The sequence below is a fragment of the Pongo pygmaeus genome, chromosome 5 (assembly GCF_028885625.2).
Source record: "Pongo pygmaeus isolate AG05252 chromosome 5, NHGRI_mPonPyg2-v2.0_pri, whole genome shotgun sequence".
Lineage (NCBI taxonomy): Eukaryota > Metazoa > Chordata > Mammalia > Primates > Hominidae > Pongo > Pongo pygmaeus.
In genome coordinates, this window is record NC_072378.2 from 171,084,281 (window position 1) to 171,104,892 (window position 20,612).

At 41.8% G+C, this 20,612-nt stretch overlaps 1 protein-coding gene across 19 annotated transcripts in view; it reads left to right on the top strand.

Moving 5' to 3' along the window:
* Nucleotides 1-20,612, top strand: part of FAM120B (family with sequence similarity 120 member B) — a 97,609-nt gene that overhangs the window by 60,565 nt on the left and 16,432 nt on the right. For 9 of the 19 annotated variants that reach the window (XR_010126821.1, XR_010126822.1, XR_010126820.1 and 6 more), the window contains one exon: nucleotides 19,290-19,496. The exons of 7 other annotated variants lie outside the window; for them this stretch is intronic. Coding sequence is in view for 7 of the 12 variants with exons in the window: in XM_054490282.2 (XP_054346257.1) it covers nucleotides 19,290-19,496 (207 nt within the window). In the remaining 5 variants the exon portion in view is untranslated. Of the gene's footprint in view, nucleotides 1-634; nucleotides 17,341-17,496; nucleotides 18,822-19,289; nucleotides 19,497-20,612 lie in introns of those variants that run through there. 3 more of the 19 variants (XR_008503018.2, XM_054490288.2, XM_063666873.1) reach the window with 3 other exon arrangements.

Genomic DNA, 20,612 nt, shown 5'->3' on the forward strand with positions numbered 1-20,612 from the left:
CACAGAAGAAATACAATTTTTAAAGAAGGAAAAATGCTTTCATTATTGGGCACTCAATAAAAATTTGGTGAATGAATGAATAGTAGATGTACTAGTCAGTTTGGGCTGCCATAACAAAACATCACAGACTGGGTGGCCTGAAACCACAGACATTCACTTCTCAGTGTTTTGGAAACTTGATGTCCAAGATCGATGTGCCAGCAGCTCTGCTGTCTGCCAGGGGTCGGGGGGGCTCCCTCCTGGCTTGCAGGCAGCCAGTTTCTCACTGTGTCCTCATAGGGTGGAGAGCAGAGAGCAGTCTCCTGAGGGCACTCACCTGCTTCAGTAGGGTGCCCCCCCCACCCCCCGCCATGACCCAATCAGCTCTCATAGGCCCCACCTCCAGATACCATCCCATTGGGGATTTAGCCTTCAGCATAAGAAATTTTGGAAGGACATATTTGCCCGTAGCAGTAGAAATAGGAATCTTGAAAGTTTTACTGGACTTCTGTAAATACAGAAGATGACTGATGAGTCCCTCAACAGCTTAAATGAGATAAGATGGAAATGAACAAAGCAAAAGAAAGCAAATGAACAAAGCAAAAGAAAGTAGTATTCATATTTTTTTCTCACTTTTATTCTCTCTTGTGCACAGAGACTTTCCAATATTTATCCAGAATTTTCACAGGCAAGAGAGAAGAGAGGTTTGTGGCTGCGTTTGAACCTAGGAAAGGACTTTGAGAACTCAGGATGCCTGGAACCAGCTGTGCAGTGTGTCTGCCTCCTGGACTTGGCAGCAGGGCCCCACTTTCACTGACTTTGCCCATAGTCCTCATAATTGTAGTAGGTGTCGCCTGCTACAGATCCTGATACATGTTTGAGAAAATGTGATCTCTATGAGGAAGCAAGAAAAGGTAAGAAGGACCATAGCAGAAAGCAGAGAATTCTGAGTCCAGTTTGGAGAGAGTGAGGAAGTCAGCTGGAAAGGTCTCTCATGATAAAGGATCCACGTGTTGCCAGCAGTGCTGGGGCAGGCCCCGGGGCTGAACCCGCCACTGGATGTAACCTGTGGCACTCCTCGGGTGACCTTTGCCTCAGCAAACTTAGGGTAGTTTTTTTTTTTTTTTTTTCCTGCTCCCATACCTGACTCCTAGATAGGAGGTTTCTCTTGTCCTGGAGAATCTTGAGAGAAGTATGTCTATGTTCTTGGAATCAGGAGAGCTCAGTTACTTGGGGGTGGAAACTGAGTCTTTTATAATTTCCATGGAACCTTTGCACCTTGTAGGTACTCAATAATTAATTGTCAGTTTGCTGAATATATCCATAAATCTTATACTTAGAGTTTATGCTATAATGCTGGTAGATGTATTTTATCTTCATGAATAAGAATCTTTCACATGTAACTTATTTTTCTACAGCAGAAGCAAATTTCAGGATGTAATTTCAATTTTACAAAAAATGTACCTTTTTTGAATATAGCAATCTAATTTCTCTTTTAAACCCGTTCTGTGAGTCGGCAGAAATTTATCACAGAGGCATTGCAGAGGTGAGACGGAGACTCTCAGTTGCCCTTGGGCTGTCCTGGCCCTGCTCTCTGCACCTCACAGACTTCCCCAGCAGGGCGGCCCTCAGGCCCTGTGTCCTCCTGCTCCCACATGCGCTAAGTGGCACCTTAGGGGGCCCTTGCTGCCCAGACACTCCATGCAGACCTTTCTTTTCTGAGATGCAGCTACGTCCCCAAGCTCTTTGTGGAAGGCAGGGAAAGTGATGGTCTGCTCTAAGATGCCCCAGCCACCTGAGGGTCCATCACCCTCCCTCTGGGGGGTGAGGCAGAAGACCCCGTTTCTGTAGGGCTCCCAGTTTCTCTGTGCCCCTGGTTTCCTCTCCCTCTTTCCTGGTCCCAGGAGCTGCTGTCCAGTCGTGCTCTGGCAGATCTGAGTTCTTTGAAGTTCTTCTGGGGGTTAGACCTAAACTCAGAAGCCAGAACTCGGTAATATTACCCTCTCCAGTTAGTTGTCTGATCCTGTACCTGTCATTGTGGGATGTCCTAAATGACTAAAGAGGGTGGGGCAAGGCAGTAAAGGGGAAGAACAGCAGAACTGCAGTCAGCAGTTCAGATATTACCCCACTGCATTTCTTATAAAGATTCGCCTTCTAACACCTTTAAGGACTTGTTTTCCTTAACATTCTTTTAAACTTGGTTTCTTCCTGTAGCTTTACATGTATAAATACAATTATTCCTATTCATCATTATGCTGAGGTCTCAGGATGGTTGTGCGTCTCTAACAGATGGGAGATGCTGCAGTAGAATTTGCAGCACTTAGCCCTGTGTGCAGGCAGGAGTCAACACTGAGCCACCGCCACACCAAGCAAGAAATGGTGTATATATATCTCAATACGGACGGATGGATAGACAGACATTATTTAGACAAAGTCACATAAACTATACAGTTCACCCATTTAAGGTGTACAATTTAATGGCTCTGAACACAGAGTTGTTGTTCAGCCACAATCAATTTTAGAACCTTTTTGTCACCTCAAAAAGAAACCTCTACCTCTTATGCAGTTTCCCTCCCCCCAGCCCCAGCCCCACACTCCTCAGCCCCTGTCTACCACTCATCCATTTTCTGCCTCTGTAGATTTCTTTGTTCTGAACATTTCATAAACATGACATCGCACAGTTTGTGGCCTTTCGTGTCTGACGTCATTCACTGAGCACTGTGTTTCCCAGGTTCTCAATGGCTGAGGGTTGTGTGGATGGACGATGTTTTGTTTGTCTGTCATCAGCTGAGAGACACTTGGTAGTTTCACTTTTTGACCCCGTGAATAACACTGCTATGAACCTTTCTTTACAAGTGTTTGTGTGGACCTGCTTAGCAATTTCCTTAAATATGTGGAATGACATCCCCCTCGGATGTTAGTAACTAAAGCTTTGCTGTTTTTTTGATATGTACCTTTTGCCATGATAAGAAGCTGTCATTGAATTCAGGAATTTCAAGAATTGTGTGTAAAAAACATTTGGAATAAAAACCTCCACCTTAAGATGCAAAAGGGAAAAAAGGAAATTCTCCAGAAAGATTAATTGAAGAAGAAAAAGCAAAAAGCATCTCACAGTCAGCACTTGTCAAATGAGGCCTGGTGGTCAGAGCCCCCTCTGTGCTCCTAGCACGTGAGTCTTCAGGAGTCAGGCCTTGAAGAGCGTCTGCCATTCGTTCCGAGACAGGAAGTAAGAGATGATTGGCCAGGAGGCTGCAGCTGCAGGTCGCAAGAGCAGCGTCTGGCACCAGCTGCCACCCTCAGGCTTGGAGCAGAGAAGAGATGGAAACCAAATAACCAAGGGCCTGGCTCAGGACCTTCACGCAGTTTTCAAGAAATTCATCTTTTCTTGCTGTTGTTTTCCTTGTGTTAAGTGAGTCAGGAAATTGAAAAACAGAAAAAATAAGCGTGAAAGTAGGTAGTTGACTCTCAGATTTATTCAGTTATTTTTAAGGAGTTTATCTTACTGATATGGGTAAAATAAAATTTTTATGAGGAATAATGAGAGCTTATTTTCTATCTAGACATACAGTGTCTTGTTTCGCCATTTGATAAGAGCATGGTGCATGTGGTCTGAGTGATTTGTTTACTCTCAGCTTTAATTAAACTTTTTTTTAAGAATGATTTTTTATACTTGATTTAGTCTTAAAAGCTAAGAAAGCCTCAATTCAGGTACTGCTTACACACAATTTTAATTATATTAATGTTAAAAGAGTGATCAAATCTATTAGGAGTCACTGAGATTAGTATTTCAGAGGTATCTAATGAAAGCGGTTTGACTAATGTAAATTATTCCAAGATGATGGTAGTATCTACAGGGGTGGGGGGTGGGATTTAAATTCAGCCTTGCCTGGCTGTGCTCCTGTCTCATCCGGCTCTGTGATTCTTTGAATGTGAGCGCATTCTTAGAAGATAGTCTAATTTTATGAACTGACAGTTGTAACTCAGAGCCGTGCTGTTTCCTTAGGTAAATACTGTGTGGGCTTTAGACAGCTGTCAGATACAACATGGGAATCTCAGATGAATACAGGTGTTAACTGCAGTGCTGCTGGGTTGGTGGGTTCTGCCCTCATGGAGCATCTTTACCAACATGGGAGGTTTTGGCTCCTCCTGCCCCTGCTCAAGGAGGCTGAGGAGTAGCTGGACATGAGTAGAAGCTGGACCGGCGCTCGCTTACATTCTGTAAGACTGTGCCCAACTACAATCGGAAGACTTCTAGTGAAGAGAAAGAATTTTAGTTATAAAATCAAAGTAGGCCTTTTGGACCAAAGAAAATCAGTTTATTTTTGCTGTTTTGTTTACTAATAAATAACAATGTATTCATAATGTTTTCCCTCTGTTTAGATTTCCACCAACTTGTAGGACAAGCACCCTGATGAAGCAATATCTGAAACTTAAAATAGCAGTTTTGTTCATATAAGTATCATTTTACATAACTGCCAATAAACCCTAGTAAATGAACCTTCCTTAGCATATAAACACAAAAACAGTTGAGCTGTTTACTGTTAAATATTTACTGTCAGGCTTTAGGAACTTTAAGAACTGGTTTTTCCAGTTTCCTGGTTCCCATCAGATGCCCTGGGACCCTGGACTGAGCAGGAAGAGCTCAGCTTTCCTTGTCTTTTATTGCAGAGCACCTTAAACCCTATTTCCAAAATACAGGCTACTTTTATTTACGAATTTTATTCATTGGGTTGGACAAGCCAAAGGCCATACCTTTCAGTCATATTGAAGCGGTGATATGAGCCTTAGACCTGGGGCCAACCCTCTGTCACGCTGACTTGGGCTCCCAGAATGTTCCCTAAATTCCAGAGTTCCTTAGGGAAGGAGAGTCACCAGGTGACTTTCTCTGTTGCTGAAAAGATAACCTCAGATCCTCAGATTTTACTCCTGCAGCCTGTGAAAATGTTCTGTCTCCCCATGTAACCCCAGTTAGCTTAAATTAGTTGTTTTTTTCTGTTTGATTAGTAATTTGAAAATTGGCCTTTGTTACCAAGCTTTTCACAAGTCCCAAGGTTACTGCACAGTGTTTTTGGTATGGACCTCCTCACAGAAATTTGCTGAGAAGAGGTGTAATTTACTTTATAAAGCTTACGTTATAATTAGAAAAGTAGAAGCACAAGGCAAACAGGCCTGAGAAGCACTTTTAAAGTATATTCTCTGGGAAATAAGAATTTTGCAATGAACACACTTTTAAAATAGTATCTTCTGTCTCCCAGACCTCCAGAAGCACAGGAAAAGAGCATAGGTGTTTTTGTTGATGCCGGACATAAATGCCCAGGTACCAAATCACGGAATACGCAAACCCAGCATCCCAGAGCCCCCAGCACCAACACGGTGCTGCTGCCATGCCAGATCATTCCTCAGTTCTACCTGGATTATTTACACGGTGCTGCTGCCATGCCAGATCATTCCTCAGTTCTACCTGGATTGTTTACATGGTGCTGCTACCATGCCAGATCATTCCTCAGTTCTACCTGGATTTTTTACCCTCACTTCTGCTTAGAGTAGCAGCAAAAGAAAGCCTTGTTGAGGAAACTGAATGTCTATAAAAAGCGTCTTGGGTTAAACTTACCCTCTGGTCCTGACACCACTCCCCGCAGTAGGTTCTCTGACTTGGCAAGAGCACGTCTCAGGTTGTGTCCTACTGGCTCCTCGCCCCTCAAATCCTCCATTGGTTGTTTTGCCCATTTTGGATTTGATCATATGTGTAACTCTTTGAGGTAGAGAAATAAAAGAGGTAAATTACATGTAAATTGTGAAATGGGAGCATGGCAAGTTTGGTTGACTTTTAGCTTGAATGAACCTGACAGAAGTCGGTGTATTTAGGAAGAACAGGGTGAACTGGTATGGGCCCAGCAAGTTCTGTTTCAGCCGTTTACTCTGCCTGAGATGAGATCTCATTGCTTCTTGATGCTCTTGCACCAGGAGTTGGCAAGTTCCTGCTTGGAACAGAATTGTTTAATGTTTATTGTTGACTTGTTGAGGCTTTATTTCACTGAAAAACTTACCCATACATAACACTTGTTCAGAGCACACCCTGACTTCTAAGAATGAACACGTCTGTCATTTAGGCCAGGTTATTTTCAAGAGCAAACTTTTCAGTTTTCAGTATGGGAAATAATCACCTTTCTTCTTCCCTTCACTCAGTGTTAGTGCCATGAATAGGGCATTGTTGGTCGAGTGTCTGACCCAGGATGGCATCTGTTAGATGAACTGGTGATGTCACTTTACATTCCTAAGGAATATTCACCTGTCCTTGTTGCAGCATGTCATAGCAGCTTTACCTACGAAGGGCCTTCAGAGCACATCAGTAGATGATAGTTTGGTGCCATCTGTCATTATTTCCATTATACTTTAATTTCTTGAGGATAGGACTTCCACATTTGCACCTGGTTCAGTAGTTGTCAGCTGTTGGTGACTGAGCTGAACCAAATCCAATTCTTCATTGCACAGATGAGATCGCCACAACCCACAGAAGTGGCATCACCTGCTTTCAGCCCCTTGGCCAGGTGGTGAGAGAGCTGGGGCTTCCAGTTCAGGGCTCCCTCTGCTATAACTCAGGGATGGTCCCTAAGCTGGTGGTTAAAGTGTTCATATGAAGTAGGTCCAATCTGTGGTTGTTGCTGTAATCAGTGTGTCAGCACAGAGTTCCGCAATTTCAGTATCTTTCTAAATAACCGACTGTGGAATGTTTGTAATCACACAGCACATAGGCAACAGGGGCTCACAAAGCAAAGGCCTTGTGAAGTAAGTCCATTCCTTCAGGGTGGAAACTGACTGTTGGCAAAACACAGTTCTTAGGTTATCTGTTGTTCTTAACAACAAGCATCTCAGGTCAGGGTAGGCTTATTGTGGTTTGCTTTTGCCTACAAAGGACGTATGTTGAGTAAGAATCTTGGCCTATTACACAGTAAGTCAATAATTGTGTCCTCGCAAATAAGCATTGTGTTCTAAAATGGAATCAGCATATTTCCTTATAAAGACACTTCCACTCATTCATTAATTGAGCAGCCCCTGTTGATAGAGAATCAGTATATCGTGTTCTGATATTTAATCAGCAAACTCATTTATTCAGTAGAAATTTGAATTCCTGTGATGTGCCAGACTTGTGAGGAGGGGTACAGAGAAGATATGGCAAGGAGGCCCTTCAGAGAGCTCAGAGTCCTAAGAAAGTAAGTACAGTGGGCGAGAACTGCATAGGAAACGCACAGGGCACGGTGAGATGCAGGGACGAGGGATGGCCCCCGTCTGGGCATAGAAGGTGTCTCAGAGACTCCAAGGAGGAAGTGACTTCTGGACTAGATCGATAAAGGGTGGGTAGGATTTAATGAGTCAGAGGTAAGAACAAGGGAAGGAGCGGGACTGTTTCTGAAGAGAGAGCATAGAAATTCCCTGGGGTGTTTGGGAACCACAGATGGGTGGCCCTAAAAAAGCCAGAGAATTCAGTGAGGAGCCTTGCCCAGATACACGGGGAGCTGTAATGAATTACCTGGGACAGCAGAACTGGAGGTGAAGATGAAGAGAGAGATGGCAGGTCATGTTCAGGAAGTGAAATTGCTAGGCCCTCATCATGATTACAGCATGAGATACAAAGAGGAGGCCCTAGTGTGGTTACTATTTCTCTAGTTCGGGTCTCTAAGGTAGGTTAACAGACAAGGGGAGGAGGTGATGAAGTCAGCTTTGTGAGGACTGTGTATGAGATCTGTTTCCAGACAGTTGGATATGCAAGTGTGAAGCTTGGAAGAGTTTGGCATTGAAGATTTGGGAAGCATAAGACATATGTCTTTGTAAATAGATAAGAATGAGGTTCAGTTGAGAGATGTACGTATAGAGTGATAAGGACAGTAAGCCAAGGGAAATAACACCTTCATTGAAGAACCAGCAGAAAGACAGTGAACACAGAGATCATAGTGTCGAGGAACACGGGGGTGGGGGGAAGGGGAGCAGCGGGGCGTTAGAGGAATGGTAGAGCAGAGAGCGCTGGCATGCGGGGACGACCACGTGCAGCAGAGCGGTATGCAAGAAAAGACCGGTCAGTACCCACTGGGCCTGAACCTTGGTCACTGCTCACCTTGTTGAGAACAATTCCAGGAGATTGGAGGAGCGGAGGCTGATTGGAGTGGTTTGGTGTACGGATGAGTGGTGAGGCAGGAGAGACAGTGAGATCATCTTTTGAGGCGTTCGAATGTGAACCGAAAATCTGGACTACCCAGATAACATGGAGAGGAAGAAGGAGCGCCTGCTTGGTAAGAAATAGACGTCTGAGTGCTTGGCACAGGGGTTTGGGTAACCCCCTAGAGAAGAGGAAGAAGTGCCTGTTTCTGTGTAGAGCAAGTGCAGAATGCCACTTTGTGCTTTGCACACGTCCCTAAACCCAGACGCCTGGGAGAGCACGAGCTCACGGCTGCTCTGTGCTGTGCGCACGAGTCCCTAATCCCAGATGCCTGGGAGAGCACCGGCTCACGGCTGCTCTGTGCTGTGCGCATGAGTCCCTAATCCCAGATGCCTGGGAGAGCACCGGCTCACGGCTGCTCTGTGCTGTGCGCATGAGTCCCTAATCCCAGATGCCTGGGAGAGCACCGGCTCACGGCTGCTCTGTGCTGTGCGCATGAGTCCCTGATCCCAGATGCCTGGGAGAGCACCGGCTCACGGCTGCTCTGTGCTGTGCGCATGAGTCCCTAAACCCAGATGCCTGGGAGAGCACCGGCTCACGCTGCTCGGTGCTATGCGCACGCGTCCCTGATCCCAGATGCTTGGGAGAGCACCATTCATTCTGGATGGCAGAGAAACCCTTAGAATAGAGCAGTTAACTGAGAAGTTGAAACCAAAAGGGAAATGTTTATGTTTTGAGTCAGTCAGCCCTTTTCAAGCTATGACTTTTTTTTACCAGCTTAATGTTTATTTCTTGGTTTAGAGTTTGTATTAATACCCTGATCGAGTTGCCATAAAATGCTCATTTCTGTCTGTGGAATTTTCCTTGGTTCACACACTCTGCTGACTTCCATCAGAGATCACAGCCCAGGTGTTGAAAGAACGCTCCTGCCGTTTATTTATTTATTAATCTTTACCATACCCAGAATAGCTGTAGCACATCTGATCTAAGTTTTCTTTCTATAAGGATTCTTTAACCCCGAGCAGTTTCTAAGAGGAACTTGAGACTTGAGAGCCCAGGGCTTTTGGTTTGGGCTTGACCTGTGGACACCTGGCACACACCCTGCCACCCTCTAGAAGGATGTGTAACTCAGAGTCCTCTTCACCGTCACCCCTCCCTGAGGACTTGTTCCCGTTCATGTCCCACAGTAAAGTTTCTTGTCAGTTCATTCCGTTTGTTGAAAACAATAAAAAAATACGTTGAGCGCCTATTCTGTGCCAGACTCTGTGAAGAGAATGGGTATCAGTGAGAGACGCCAGCCCTTGTCGGATCTGCAGCCCAGTGGGGGAAAGAGACAGGAAGCAGGAAGCAGAACCACATCCTAGCAGGGGAAATGGACAGGAAGCAGGAAGCAGAACCAGGAAGCGGTGGCGTAGACGGGCCTGCAAAGGGGCAGCCAGTGCCCTGGAAAGCAGAGAAGCAGGGCTGAGCCTTGAGCTCCTGGTTGTGGACGGGGTGGGCTGCACCTGAGCCCTCAGCTTCCGGTTGTGGGCAGGGTGGGCTGCACCTTTATTTGGCCACATTAAAAAGGGGCTATTTGAGCTAAGACTTGAAAAAATAAGAGAATTAACTATTCAGCTTTCTGGGAGAAGAGCGTGCTAAGTAGATGGCCAGTGCCAGGTAGATGGCCAGTGGGGGTGTACCTGTGTCAGGCAAATCAGGAAGAGCAAGGGACGGGGCCAGAGCCATGGGCCCAGGCAGCCTGGTGAGGGGTTTCTCTGGCGTTTATTCTGAGGGAAATGGGAACCTTGCTCAAGACTTGGAACGAAGGAATGACATGACCCAACTCACCTTTTGGAAGGATCAGCCTGCTGGCTCTGTTAAAACTAGGCTATAGTGTAGGGGTCCTTTAGTGGGGATCTATGGTCTGAGACAGGAAAAAATATACCTGTGTTTTCACTAACTTCCAACTGAAATTTATCATTTCCTTTATGATATAGTCAATAAAACAGTAATAACACAGCACCTGTGATTTTGTTACCAATAGAAATCAGATATTTTCATTACAGTTGGAGAAGTCCTCATATATTGTTTACTCTTATCATTTTCTCAAAACTGTGATTGTTAGACCCATTGCTAGGTCTTAGGTACAGTTTTTACAGGTTGAGTATGTCTTAGCCAAAGTGCTTGGGACCAGAAGTGTTTCAGATTTCTGAATATTTCATTATACTTACCAATTGACCATCTCTAATCCAAAAACCTGAAATCCTAAAAGCTCCAGTGAGTATTTTGTTTCAGCGTCATGTCAGTGTTCAAAAAGTTTTGGATTTGGGAGTATTTCAGATTCTGTATTTTTAGAATAGGGGTGCTCAACCTATATAAAAAGGGGGCTAAATTACTGTATCTTACATTTGATTTTTATATTATTTTGAAAACTGTCTCATAATTCATTTCTTTATAAATCTGTGTATTTTATTACACACATTAACTGTTGTTCTAAGAAAGTGTTCATAGGCTTCCTCAGGCTGCCAGAAAGATTCATAATACAAAAGAGATTTTGTTTGTTTGTTTTTCCAAATTAACCTATCCATCACCTTCCATAGTTACCTTTTGTGTATGTGTGTGTGGTAAAAGCACCTAAAATCTACCCTCTAGGCAGATTTTCGGTATACAGTAGAGTGTTATTAACTCTAGTCCTCGTGCCATGCATTAGATCTCTCCAGACCAATTCATCCCACATAACTGCAACTCTGTCCTTGGACTCACTTCTTCCCATTTCCTCCCTCACCCAGTAACTCCCATTCTGCTCTCTGTTTATATGTATTTGGCATTTTCAAGATTCCACATGCAGGTGAGATTGTGCGGTATTTGTCTGACTTTGCCTGACTTATTTCACTTAACATAATGTTCTGCACTTCCATCTGTGTTGTTACAACATGACAGGATTTTTTTCTTTTTTTTTTAATAGCTGAACAGTATTCCATTCCGTATATGTACTGTTTTCTTTATCCATTCATCGGTTGATAGATGCTTAGGTTGGTTCTGTGCTTTGGCTGTTGTATAGAGTGCTTCAGGAAACATGGGTGCAGATATCTCATCAACATACTGATTTCAGTTGCTTTGGGTCTATACCTACAAGTGAGATTGCTGGGTCATATGGTAGTTCCATTTTTAGGCTTTTGAGGAACCTCCATACCGTTTTCTATAATGGCTGTGCCAATTTACATGCCCACCAACAGTGTACAAGGGTTCCCCTTTCTCCACATCCTCACCAGCACTTATCTCTTGTCTTTTTTGATGATAGCCATCCTAGTACATGGTGAGGTGATTTCACACCGTGGGTTTGATTTGCTTCTCCTTGCTGATTAGTGTTGGACACCTTGCGTATGCCTGCTGACCATTTGTGTACTATCATCTTTAGAGAAATGTCTATTTGTGTCCTTTGCACATGTTTTAATTGGGTTGTTTTTTGCTGTCGAGTTGTGTGAGTTCCTTACATATTTTGGATGTTAGCCCCTTATTTAGATGCATGGTTTGCAAATATTTTCTCCCAGTCCATAGACTGCCTTTTCATTTATTTCATTGGTCACTTTGCTGTTCAGAAGCTTTGCTTTGTGAGGTAGTCCCACTTGTTTATTTTTGCTTTTCTTGCCTGAGCCTTGGGGGGGTCATACTCCAAAAATGAGCTATAGAGAGAAACAGTTTTGGAGCTGCCTCCAGGAATAGAAGACTGAGATAATTTGGACTCACTTTCTGGTTGAAGACAAGTAGAAAAGCTAGCAAAACATTTTTTAAATAAAGCTATTTGAAGGTATCAATGAACTGAAAAGGTAATAAAGAAGTGCCATGTCAAGATCCTCTAGAAGACAGAGATCAAGGGAGGTCAGCTTGGCATTAGGAACCACTTATGCTCTGATGTGTTTGCCTGTCAAGAAGTAAGAAAACACAAATTAGTACTACTAGGGATAAGGCAGGGGATATTACTATAGACCCTTCTAAGAAGAAAGGGAAGCACTGCAAACAACTCTACACACATGCGTTCAACAACTTAGATGTAGGGGCCAAATCTCAGAAAAGCACAGGTGACCACAACCCCCCAATACCAAACAGGTTCTTTGAAGAACTTCATAACTGTTAAAGAAATTGAATCCATAGTTTGCAAACTCCCCTCAAAAGACGTCTCTAGCCCAGAGGTGTCACTCGGTAATTTACTATATGTTTAAAGAAGAATTAATGCTAGTTCTACAGTGTCTTCCAGAAAATACAAGAAGATAGACCATTCCCCAGTGAGGCCAGTATTACCCTGACACCCAAACCAGACCAAAAAAAAAAAAAAAAAAAAGTGCAAAACAGAAAACTACAGGCCGTTATCCCTTTTGAACATAGACACAAAAATCTTTAACAAAATATGAGTGAATCAAATCCAGCAATTAATTATACACCATGACCAAGTGGCTGGTTTAGTACTTAAAAATCAGTCAGTGAATTAACAAAATATGAGTGAATCAAATCCAGCAATTAATTATACACCATGACCAAGTGGCTGGTTTAGTACTTAAAAATCAGTCAGTGAAACCCTCCATATTAATAGATTAAGGAAGAAAAGTCACATGATCATATGAATCATTCAGAAAAAGGATTTGACAAAATTCAGTGCACATTCATGGTAAAAAAAAAAAAAAAAAAAAAACTTTCAGAAAAATGATAATGGAGGAGATCTTTCTCAACTTGATAAAGAACATCTACAAAAGTCCCTACAGCCAATGTAACACATAATAGTAAAAGACTAATTGCTTTTCCTCAATATCAGGGATATTAGGGACAGAGATGTCTGCCCTCACCACTCTTATTCAACATAGTGCTGGAAGTTCTGTCTAGTGCAGTGAGGAAAGAAAAGGAAATAAAAAGCATGTAGACAAAAAAGAAGGAAACAAAACTGTCTCTATTTGCAAATGACATGATTCTCTAAATAAAAAATCCCAAGGAATCTACAAAAAAACTAGAGCTAGGTCGGGTGTGGTGGCTCATGCCTGTAATCCCAGCACTTTGGGAGGCTGAGGTAAGAGGATTACCTAAACCAAGAAGTTCAAGACCAGCCTGGGCAACATAGTAAGACCCCCATCTCTACAAAAAATTGAAAAATTAGCTGGATGTGTTAGCTACTCAGGGAGCTGAGGTGGGAGGGATTGTTTGAGCCAGAGAGGTCAAGGCTCTAGTGATTCATGATCACACCACCATACTCCAGCCTGGGCAACAGAGTGAGACCCTGTCTTTAAAAAAAAAAAAACTAGATCTAGTGAGAGTTCAGCAAGGCCTCAAGCTGCAAGACCTATACACCAAAAATCACTTGCATTTCTATATACTATTAATGAACATATGGAAACCTAAATTTAAAAGATAGTACCACTTAACAATTGTTTCACAAAAATGAATTACCTGGGCATAAATCAAATAAACATATACAGGATCTATATGCTAAAAATTGCAAAATACTGATAAAAGAAATCAAAGCAAACCCAAATAAGTGGAGACACATACCGTGTTCATGTACTGGAAGGCTCAGCAGAGAGGTGGGTTCCCTCCAGACTGATGTACAGGTTTGATGTACTTGCTAGCAAAAATCCCAGCAAAGTATATTTTTGTAGATACGCAAGATTATTCTAAAATTTACATGGAAGGGCAGTGAAACTAAAAGTCACGAAAATAATCTTGAAAAAGAATAATAAAATACGCAGAATCACTGTACTTGATAACATACCTTGCTATAACTGCAGTAATCAAGACAGTGTAGTGTTGGTGAAGGGACAGACACAAGGTCAGTGAAACATAATAGAGAACCCAGACGTAGACCCACGCAAGTACCACCAGCGGATTTGGACAAGGTGCAAAAGCAACTCACTGGAGGAAGGCAGCCTATTTAGCCAATGTGACTGGAGCATTGGATACCCAGAAGCCAAAAAAAAGAAAAAGAAAAAACAAAAGAACCTTGTCTTTGGCCTCACACTTTTAAAAATTAACTCAAATGGAAAATGAAATTAAATGTAACACATAAAAACTATTACACTTTTGGGAAAAAAATAGAAGATCTTTGGTATCTAGGGTCAGGCAAAGAGTATAGACTTCATACCAAAACCATAATCTATAAAAGGAAAAGTTGATAAATTGGAAACATTTTTAATTCAACATTTTAAATTCAAAATTAAAAATGTCTCTCTATTAGGATAAGGAAAAGACAAGCTACTGCCAGGGAGAAAGTATTTGCAAACCTCCTGTCTGACAGAGATCTTATACCTAGAAAATATAAAGAATCTCAGAACTCAACATTAAAAACAATCCAATTAGAAAGTAGGCAAAAGACAGACATTTTACCAAAGACATTCAGATGGTAAATAAGTACATGAAAAGTTGTTCAACATAATTAACCATTAGGGAAATGCAAATTAAAACCACAGTGAGATATCACTACACACAGATTAGAGCAGCTAAAATTAAAAATAAAATAGTGACACCACCAAATTCTGGCGAGGATGCGATCCTTATACACTAGCCTCTTACATGGCTGGTGTCGGTCACTCTGGAAAACAGTTTGGCAGTTTCTTAAAAAACTAATAATGCACTTGCCATCTGAACTAGCAATCACACGCCTGGGCATTTATCCCAGAGAAATGAAAACTTAGGTTCATTCAAAAACCTGTGCATGAATATTCATAGCAGCTGTATTTGTAGTAGCACAGGTTGGAAACAACCCAGATGTCTTGAAATGGACGAATGTTTAACAGGCTGGTGCATCCATGCCATGAAGCACAACTCGGCAATAAAGAGGAATGAGTGGCTGGTGCTTGGTGAGTGGCTGGCGCTTGGAACCACCTGAATGGATCTCAAGGGCATTATACTGAGTAAAAAAGCCAATCCCAAAAGGTCACATATTACATGATTCTATTTATGTTACATTCTGAAAATGACAGGATAAAGAGATGGATAACAGATTACCAGTTGCCAGGGATTTGGGACAGCACAAGGGAGGTCTTATGTGGAGAGACAGTTTTGTTTCTTGATGGTAGTGGCAGGGGCTACACAAACCCACCAGGTTTTGAAATTGCCTAGAACCTGAATAAGGATTGTGGATGGCACTGATGCCAGCTTCCTGGTTTGGATATTACCCTGTAGTATGTCAGATGTTACCATTGGTGAAGGACACATGGGGCCCTCTATCCTATCTTTGTCAATTCCTGTGAATCTATAGTCATTTCAAAATAAAAATTAAAAAATAAATCACCAACCAAACAGATACCTAAGGTCTCAGGGACACTGGGAAATTAAAAGTTTTAGGACAGTAAAAGCTGTTCCATGCAGCTGCTAACCCAAAGAAACCAGTGTGCCTGCATCAGAAGTGGACTTCAGGTAGAAACAGCCATGAGAGGAAGAAGGGACACTTGAGAAGAAAGATCAGCGCCCCAGGATTATTTCCAGATTCTCTAGATCTGTAAGTTAGTATGCACAGCTTCCAGATGCATCAGATGAAAACTGACACAACTGAAAAACGAAGCAGACACATCTGTAATCACAGTGGGACGTGTGAGCACAGGGGTCCACAAACTGTAGCCAGTAGGCCAAGTCTGGCCTTTGGCCTGCTTTTGTGTGGGTCTGTGAGCTAAGAATGCTTTTGGGGGTTTTTTAAGGGTTGGTTTAAAAAAGAATATCTAACAGAAACTGTAGGGGGCCAGTGAAGCCTAAACTCTTCACTGTCTGGCCCCTGCAGAGGAAGTCTGTGGAGCTTTAACAAAGCCTCTCTCAAGAGCTGATAGGACAAACAGACAGAAGGTTAGTATGGATTCGAATTTTTGAACACATTTTGAACACAGTGAACACACTCATCCTAACGGACATATAGAATCCTGCACCCAAAAGCTATAGAGTAAACACACTTCCAGTGCATATGGAAAATCTACCAGAATTGACTAGATGACAGCTCATAAAGCAAGCTTCAGCAAATTTCAAACAATTGAAGTCATCCATCTTTTTTCTGTCCACAGTAAGCTAGAAATCAGTAATAACAATAAGTAAAAACTCTCAGTTATTTGGAATTAAAAGAGCACACGTCTAAATAATTCACAGGGAAAAAGCAGAAACCACTGTGGGTATTATAAAATACCTTGAATAACAGTGAAAATATTGTCCATAAAAAATGTGTGGGATGAAGCTGAAAGCTGTTCTGAGAAGGAAATTTGTAGAATTAAATGAATATACTTTAAAAAAAAGGCTGAAAATCAATGATCTAAGTATACATCTCTATAAATTAATAAAAAATCAAACAGTGTGGTAGGTAGGAAGGAAATAGTAAAAGCAGGAACTAGTGAAATAGGAAACAAATGGAGAATAGAGAAAGGTTTTTTTTATGTCATTTGCAGGAGTTCTGCCTCCTTGCTGGTGGGAATTCAAAGTGGTGCAGGCACTCTGGATGGCCGTGAGGCGGTTTCTTACAAAGCTAAACAGGTCTTAACACGCAGTCCAGTAGCTGCGCCCCTTGCTACGGCCACACCACAACCTGTACATAGAAGTTTCAGCAGCCCTATTCGTAACTACCAAAACTTGGAAGCAGCCAAGATGTCCTTCAGTGGGTGATTAGATGAATGAACTGTGGTCCATCCAGACAGTGGAATGTTATTCAGTACTAAAAATAAGTCTATCAAGCTATGAAAAGACATGGAGGAAACTTAAATGCATGTTACTAAGTGACAGAAGCCAATCTGAAAAAGCTGCCTACTGTCTGATTCCAGCTATAGAAGTCTGGAAAAGGGAGAACTATGGAAACAGTAGAAAGATGAGTGCTTGCCGGGGGCTCGGGAGAGGGAGGCCGAGCAGGCAGGCAGGAGGACTTTAGGGCAGTGTACCTGCTCCAGATGATGCTCTCATGGTGGGTCCAGGTCATTACACATTTGTCCAAACTCGCAGAATGTACACCACCAAGAGTGAACCCTCGTGTCAACTGTGGACTTGAGGGACATGTCAGTGTGGGTTTGTCAATTGTAACAAATGTGTCCTCCAGGGATTGGCGGGTGGAGGCACTCACTGATCTGTAGAGAAGCAGAGGGTATGTGGGAAATCTCTGCATCTTCCTCTCAATTTTGCTGTGAACCTAAAACTGTTCTAAAAACATAAAGTCCTTTTTTTAAGTTAATTTGAAAAGATGAATAAAACTGATAAACCTGTTACTAAGTTGATCAAGAAAAGCAGAAAGCACAAATTGCCAGTATACGGCATGAAAAAGGGACATCTGTATACATAGATAATGGAGACTAAAGAGATGAGGGAATATTTATACCAATACATTTGAAACTTCAGGTAAAATGTGTGCCATGAAGAGTAATTGTGTTAAAAAATTTCAGGTAAAATGAACATGTTCCTTGAAAAATACAACCTAATAAGACTGAAGTATGAAGAAATAGAAAACTAGAAACCTTGAATGGTTCCATGTCTACTGAAGACATTGAATCTGAAATGAAAACTCTGCCCACAAGGAAACCTCAGGATCAGAGGGCTTCCTTGTGAGTTTTTCCAGACACCGAAGGAGGAACCAGCAGCTGTGCTACGCCCATTCTTCCAGAGAGCAGAAGAAGAAGGAAGTCTTTCCAACTGTTTCTATAAGTCCAGCAAAATCCTGATGCAAAAATCTAACAAAGACATCACAAGAAATAGAAATTTAGGCCATTCTGTTTCATGAAAATAAAGCCTCCAAACAAAATATTAACAAATCAAATCCAGCAATATGTAAAACCAATAATACATGATGACCAAGTTGGGTTTATTTTTGGAATGCAAGGTTGATTTAACATTTGAAAACCATTGTAAATAACAATGAATAAGAAAAAGGATATAATGGATGCTAAAAAAATACTTGATTAAATTCAGTACCTGTTCATGGCAGTCACCTTCAGGCTTCTGTAGGAAATACACTTCTCACTAACACGTCCTGTTAGCATCTGCTCAGCCCTGTGTACGTGTATAATGGTTGCTCTTTTTAAAAACGAGTGTTGTTTTGGATAATTTTGTACAATAAAAAGTGTCATACAGCACTATTTTAGGATAAAGTAGTGCTGTGCAACAAAAATCATTTTGATTAAACCTTAGATTAACTCTTGGATAATCTCAGTTCATGATAAATTTCTTACAGTGGTTAGCAAGGTTCTTCTATTTTAGTAAGTGAAGCCTTAACTTCTAAAGGGGCTGAAATATCTGTTACTTTTTTCCTAATTTATTTTAGTTTTATTTAAAATAACTCTTGGTTAATTTGAGCTACATAGATAAGCCAGACAATGACGGATTCAGTTTCACTTACCTCATTTATGGACTCATGTGGACACTCACTAGATATCGGTATCACTTTCCATAGGGCCAGTGTCAGCCAGGAGGTAGAGAGTATCTCATGCAGCATCCTCGCTAAATGCAGGAACCCTCTACAACATGTTAGGTTAGCGTCCCCGTTTGAGAACAGAATATTGGACATCAAGGTAAATTTGACAGTGAAAAGAAATATTTCATATTGGTATCGTCTTAATTTGCAAAGATTATCAGCCTATCAACCTAGTGAGATACATAAGCCATTTTATTCTTAAATGATAAGTGTTCATTTAAAGTTAGATCTTTCGTAACAAATACTCATAATTACAACAATTATGATTTTTCAATACAATAAACTTAATAGTGTCTAAAATGATACTCTCTTGGCTTCCCTGTCTGTCCCTTGCCTTTGAAGAAAGTTGTTCAGGAAAGAATGCACCCAGAAGTGAATGATCATGTGAGCTTTTTCCTAGTGGACCACAGTTTTCACCATTTCTGTTCTCAGCCTAGAGGTTCCTGGGAGGCAAGAGACGCTGTGCTCACTGCCTGGGTATGTGGAGCAGGCCTGAGTAAGTGTCTGAGGTTTGAATGGATGGGTAGATGGATGAAGACACACTCTTACTGAAGAGGCACCCTCATTTCTGTCAGCTGAGGTTGTTTCCAAGGCCTCTGTAATCAGTAGAGCTGGTGAAGCTCAGCTTTGAGGATGCAGCTATGGTGATGCTGTCCAGTTACTGAGCGAGCATCTGTTCTGAGCAGAGTAACTTTGCAGTGCTGAGATCTGTTTCCTGCGTGTGTGACTCCTGTCTTACATTTTTGGTGTGTGTTCTGGTCTCCACAGCCTGATTACATCAACCCCAGAGCCGTGCAGCTGGGCTCCCTTCTCGTCCGCGGCCTCACCACTCTGGTTTTAGTCAACAGCGCGTGTGGCTTCCCCTGGAAGACAAGTGATTTCATGCCCTGGAATGTATTTGATGGGAAGCTTTTTCATCAGAAGTACTTGCAATCTGAAAAGGGTTATGCTGTGGAGGTTCTTTTAGAACAAAATGTGAGTTCACAGACACCTACCTTTCACCAGAAACATCCCTGTAGCTCCAGGCTACACAAAAAAACATGAAGTCAGCTGTTGCATTTTTCAAATTAATGCTTTCCAAATAAAGGATTCCGTTAAATCAGGAACACATGATTTGAAGCATTAGGCTTCTGCATCAACATAGCTAATACAGGCTGAATATCCCTTATCTGAAATACTTAGGACCAGAAGTGTTTTGGATTTTGAATGTTTTTAGAATTTTGGAATGTTTGCATATACAGTTGATCCTTGAACAAGGCAAGGGTTAAGGGCTCCAAATCCTTCTGTAGTGGAAAACCTGTATATAATTTTTGACTCCCCCAAAATGTTACTACAAAGAGCCTACTGTTGACCAGAAGCCTTAACCAATAACATAAGCAGTCAATTAACACATCATTTGTATTATATATGTATTATATACTGTATTCTTACAATAAAGTAAGTGAGCTAGAGAAAAGAAAATGTGATTAAGAAAATCATAAGAGAGAACTATATTTACTGTCCATTAAATGGAGGTGATCATCATCACATTGAGTGGGCTGAGGAGGAGGAAGAGGGGTGGGTCTTGCTGCCTCACTTGTGGCAGAGGCAGAAGAAAATTTGAGTGTAAGTGATCTATGCAGTTCAAACCCATGTTGTTCAAGGGTCAGCTGTACATACATAATGAGATACCTTGGGGCTGAGACCCAAATCTAAACACAAAATTCATGTATGTCTCATATACTCCTTATACAATAGCCCGAAGGTAATTTTATACAATATTGTTAATGACGTGCATGGAACAGTGTTTTCACTGCATCCATCACATGAGACCAGGTGTGGAATTTTCCACTTATAGCAGTTTTAGATTTTGGATTTTCAGATTAGGAGTGCTCAACCTGTAGCTTCTTCCAGAATTCTTAAATAGGGTTCAGGACTCCCAAACTTATCATTAGGTAGGGCAAGCAGCATCACACCCAGTTTGACCATTTTTAATTTTTGAAGTGCTTTTTACTCCTCTCCGCATTTCTCACACACACACACACGCACACATATATGTAATACACATACTTTTTTTTTTTTGAGACAGGGTCTTGCTCTATTGCCCAGCCT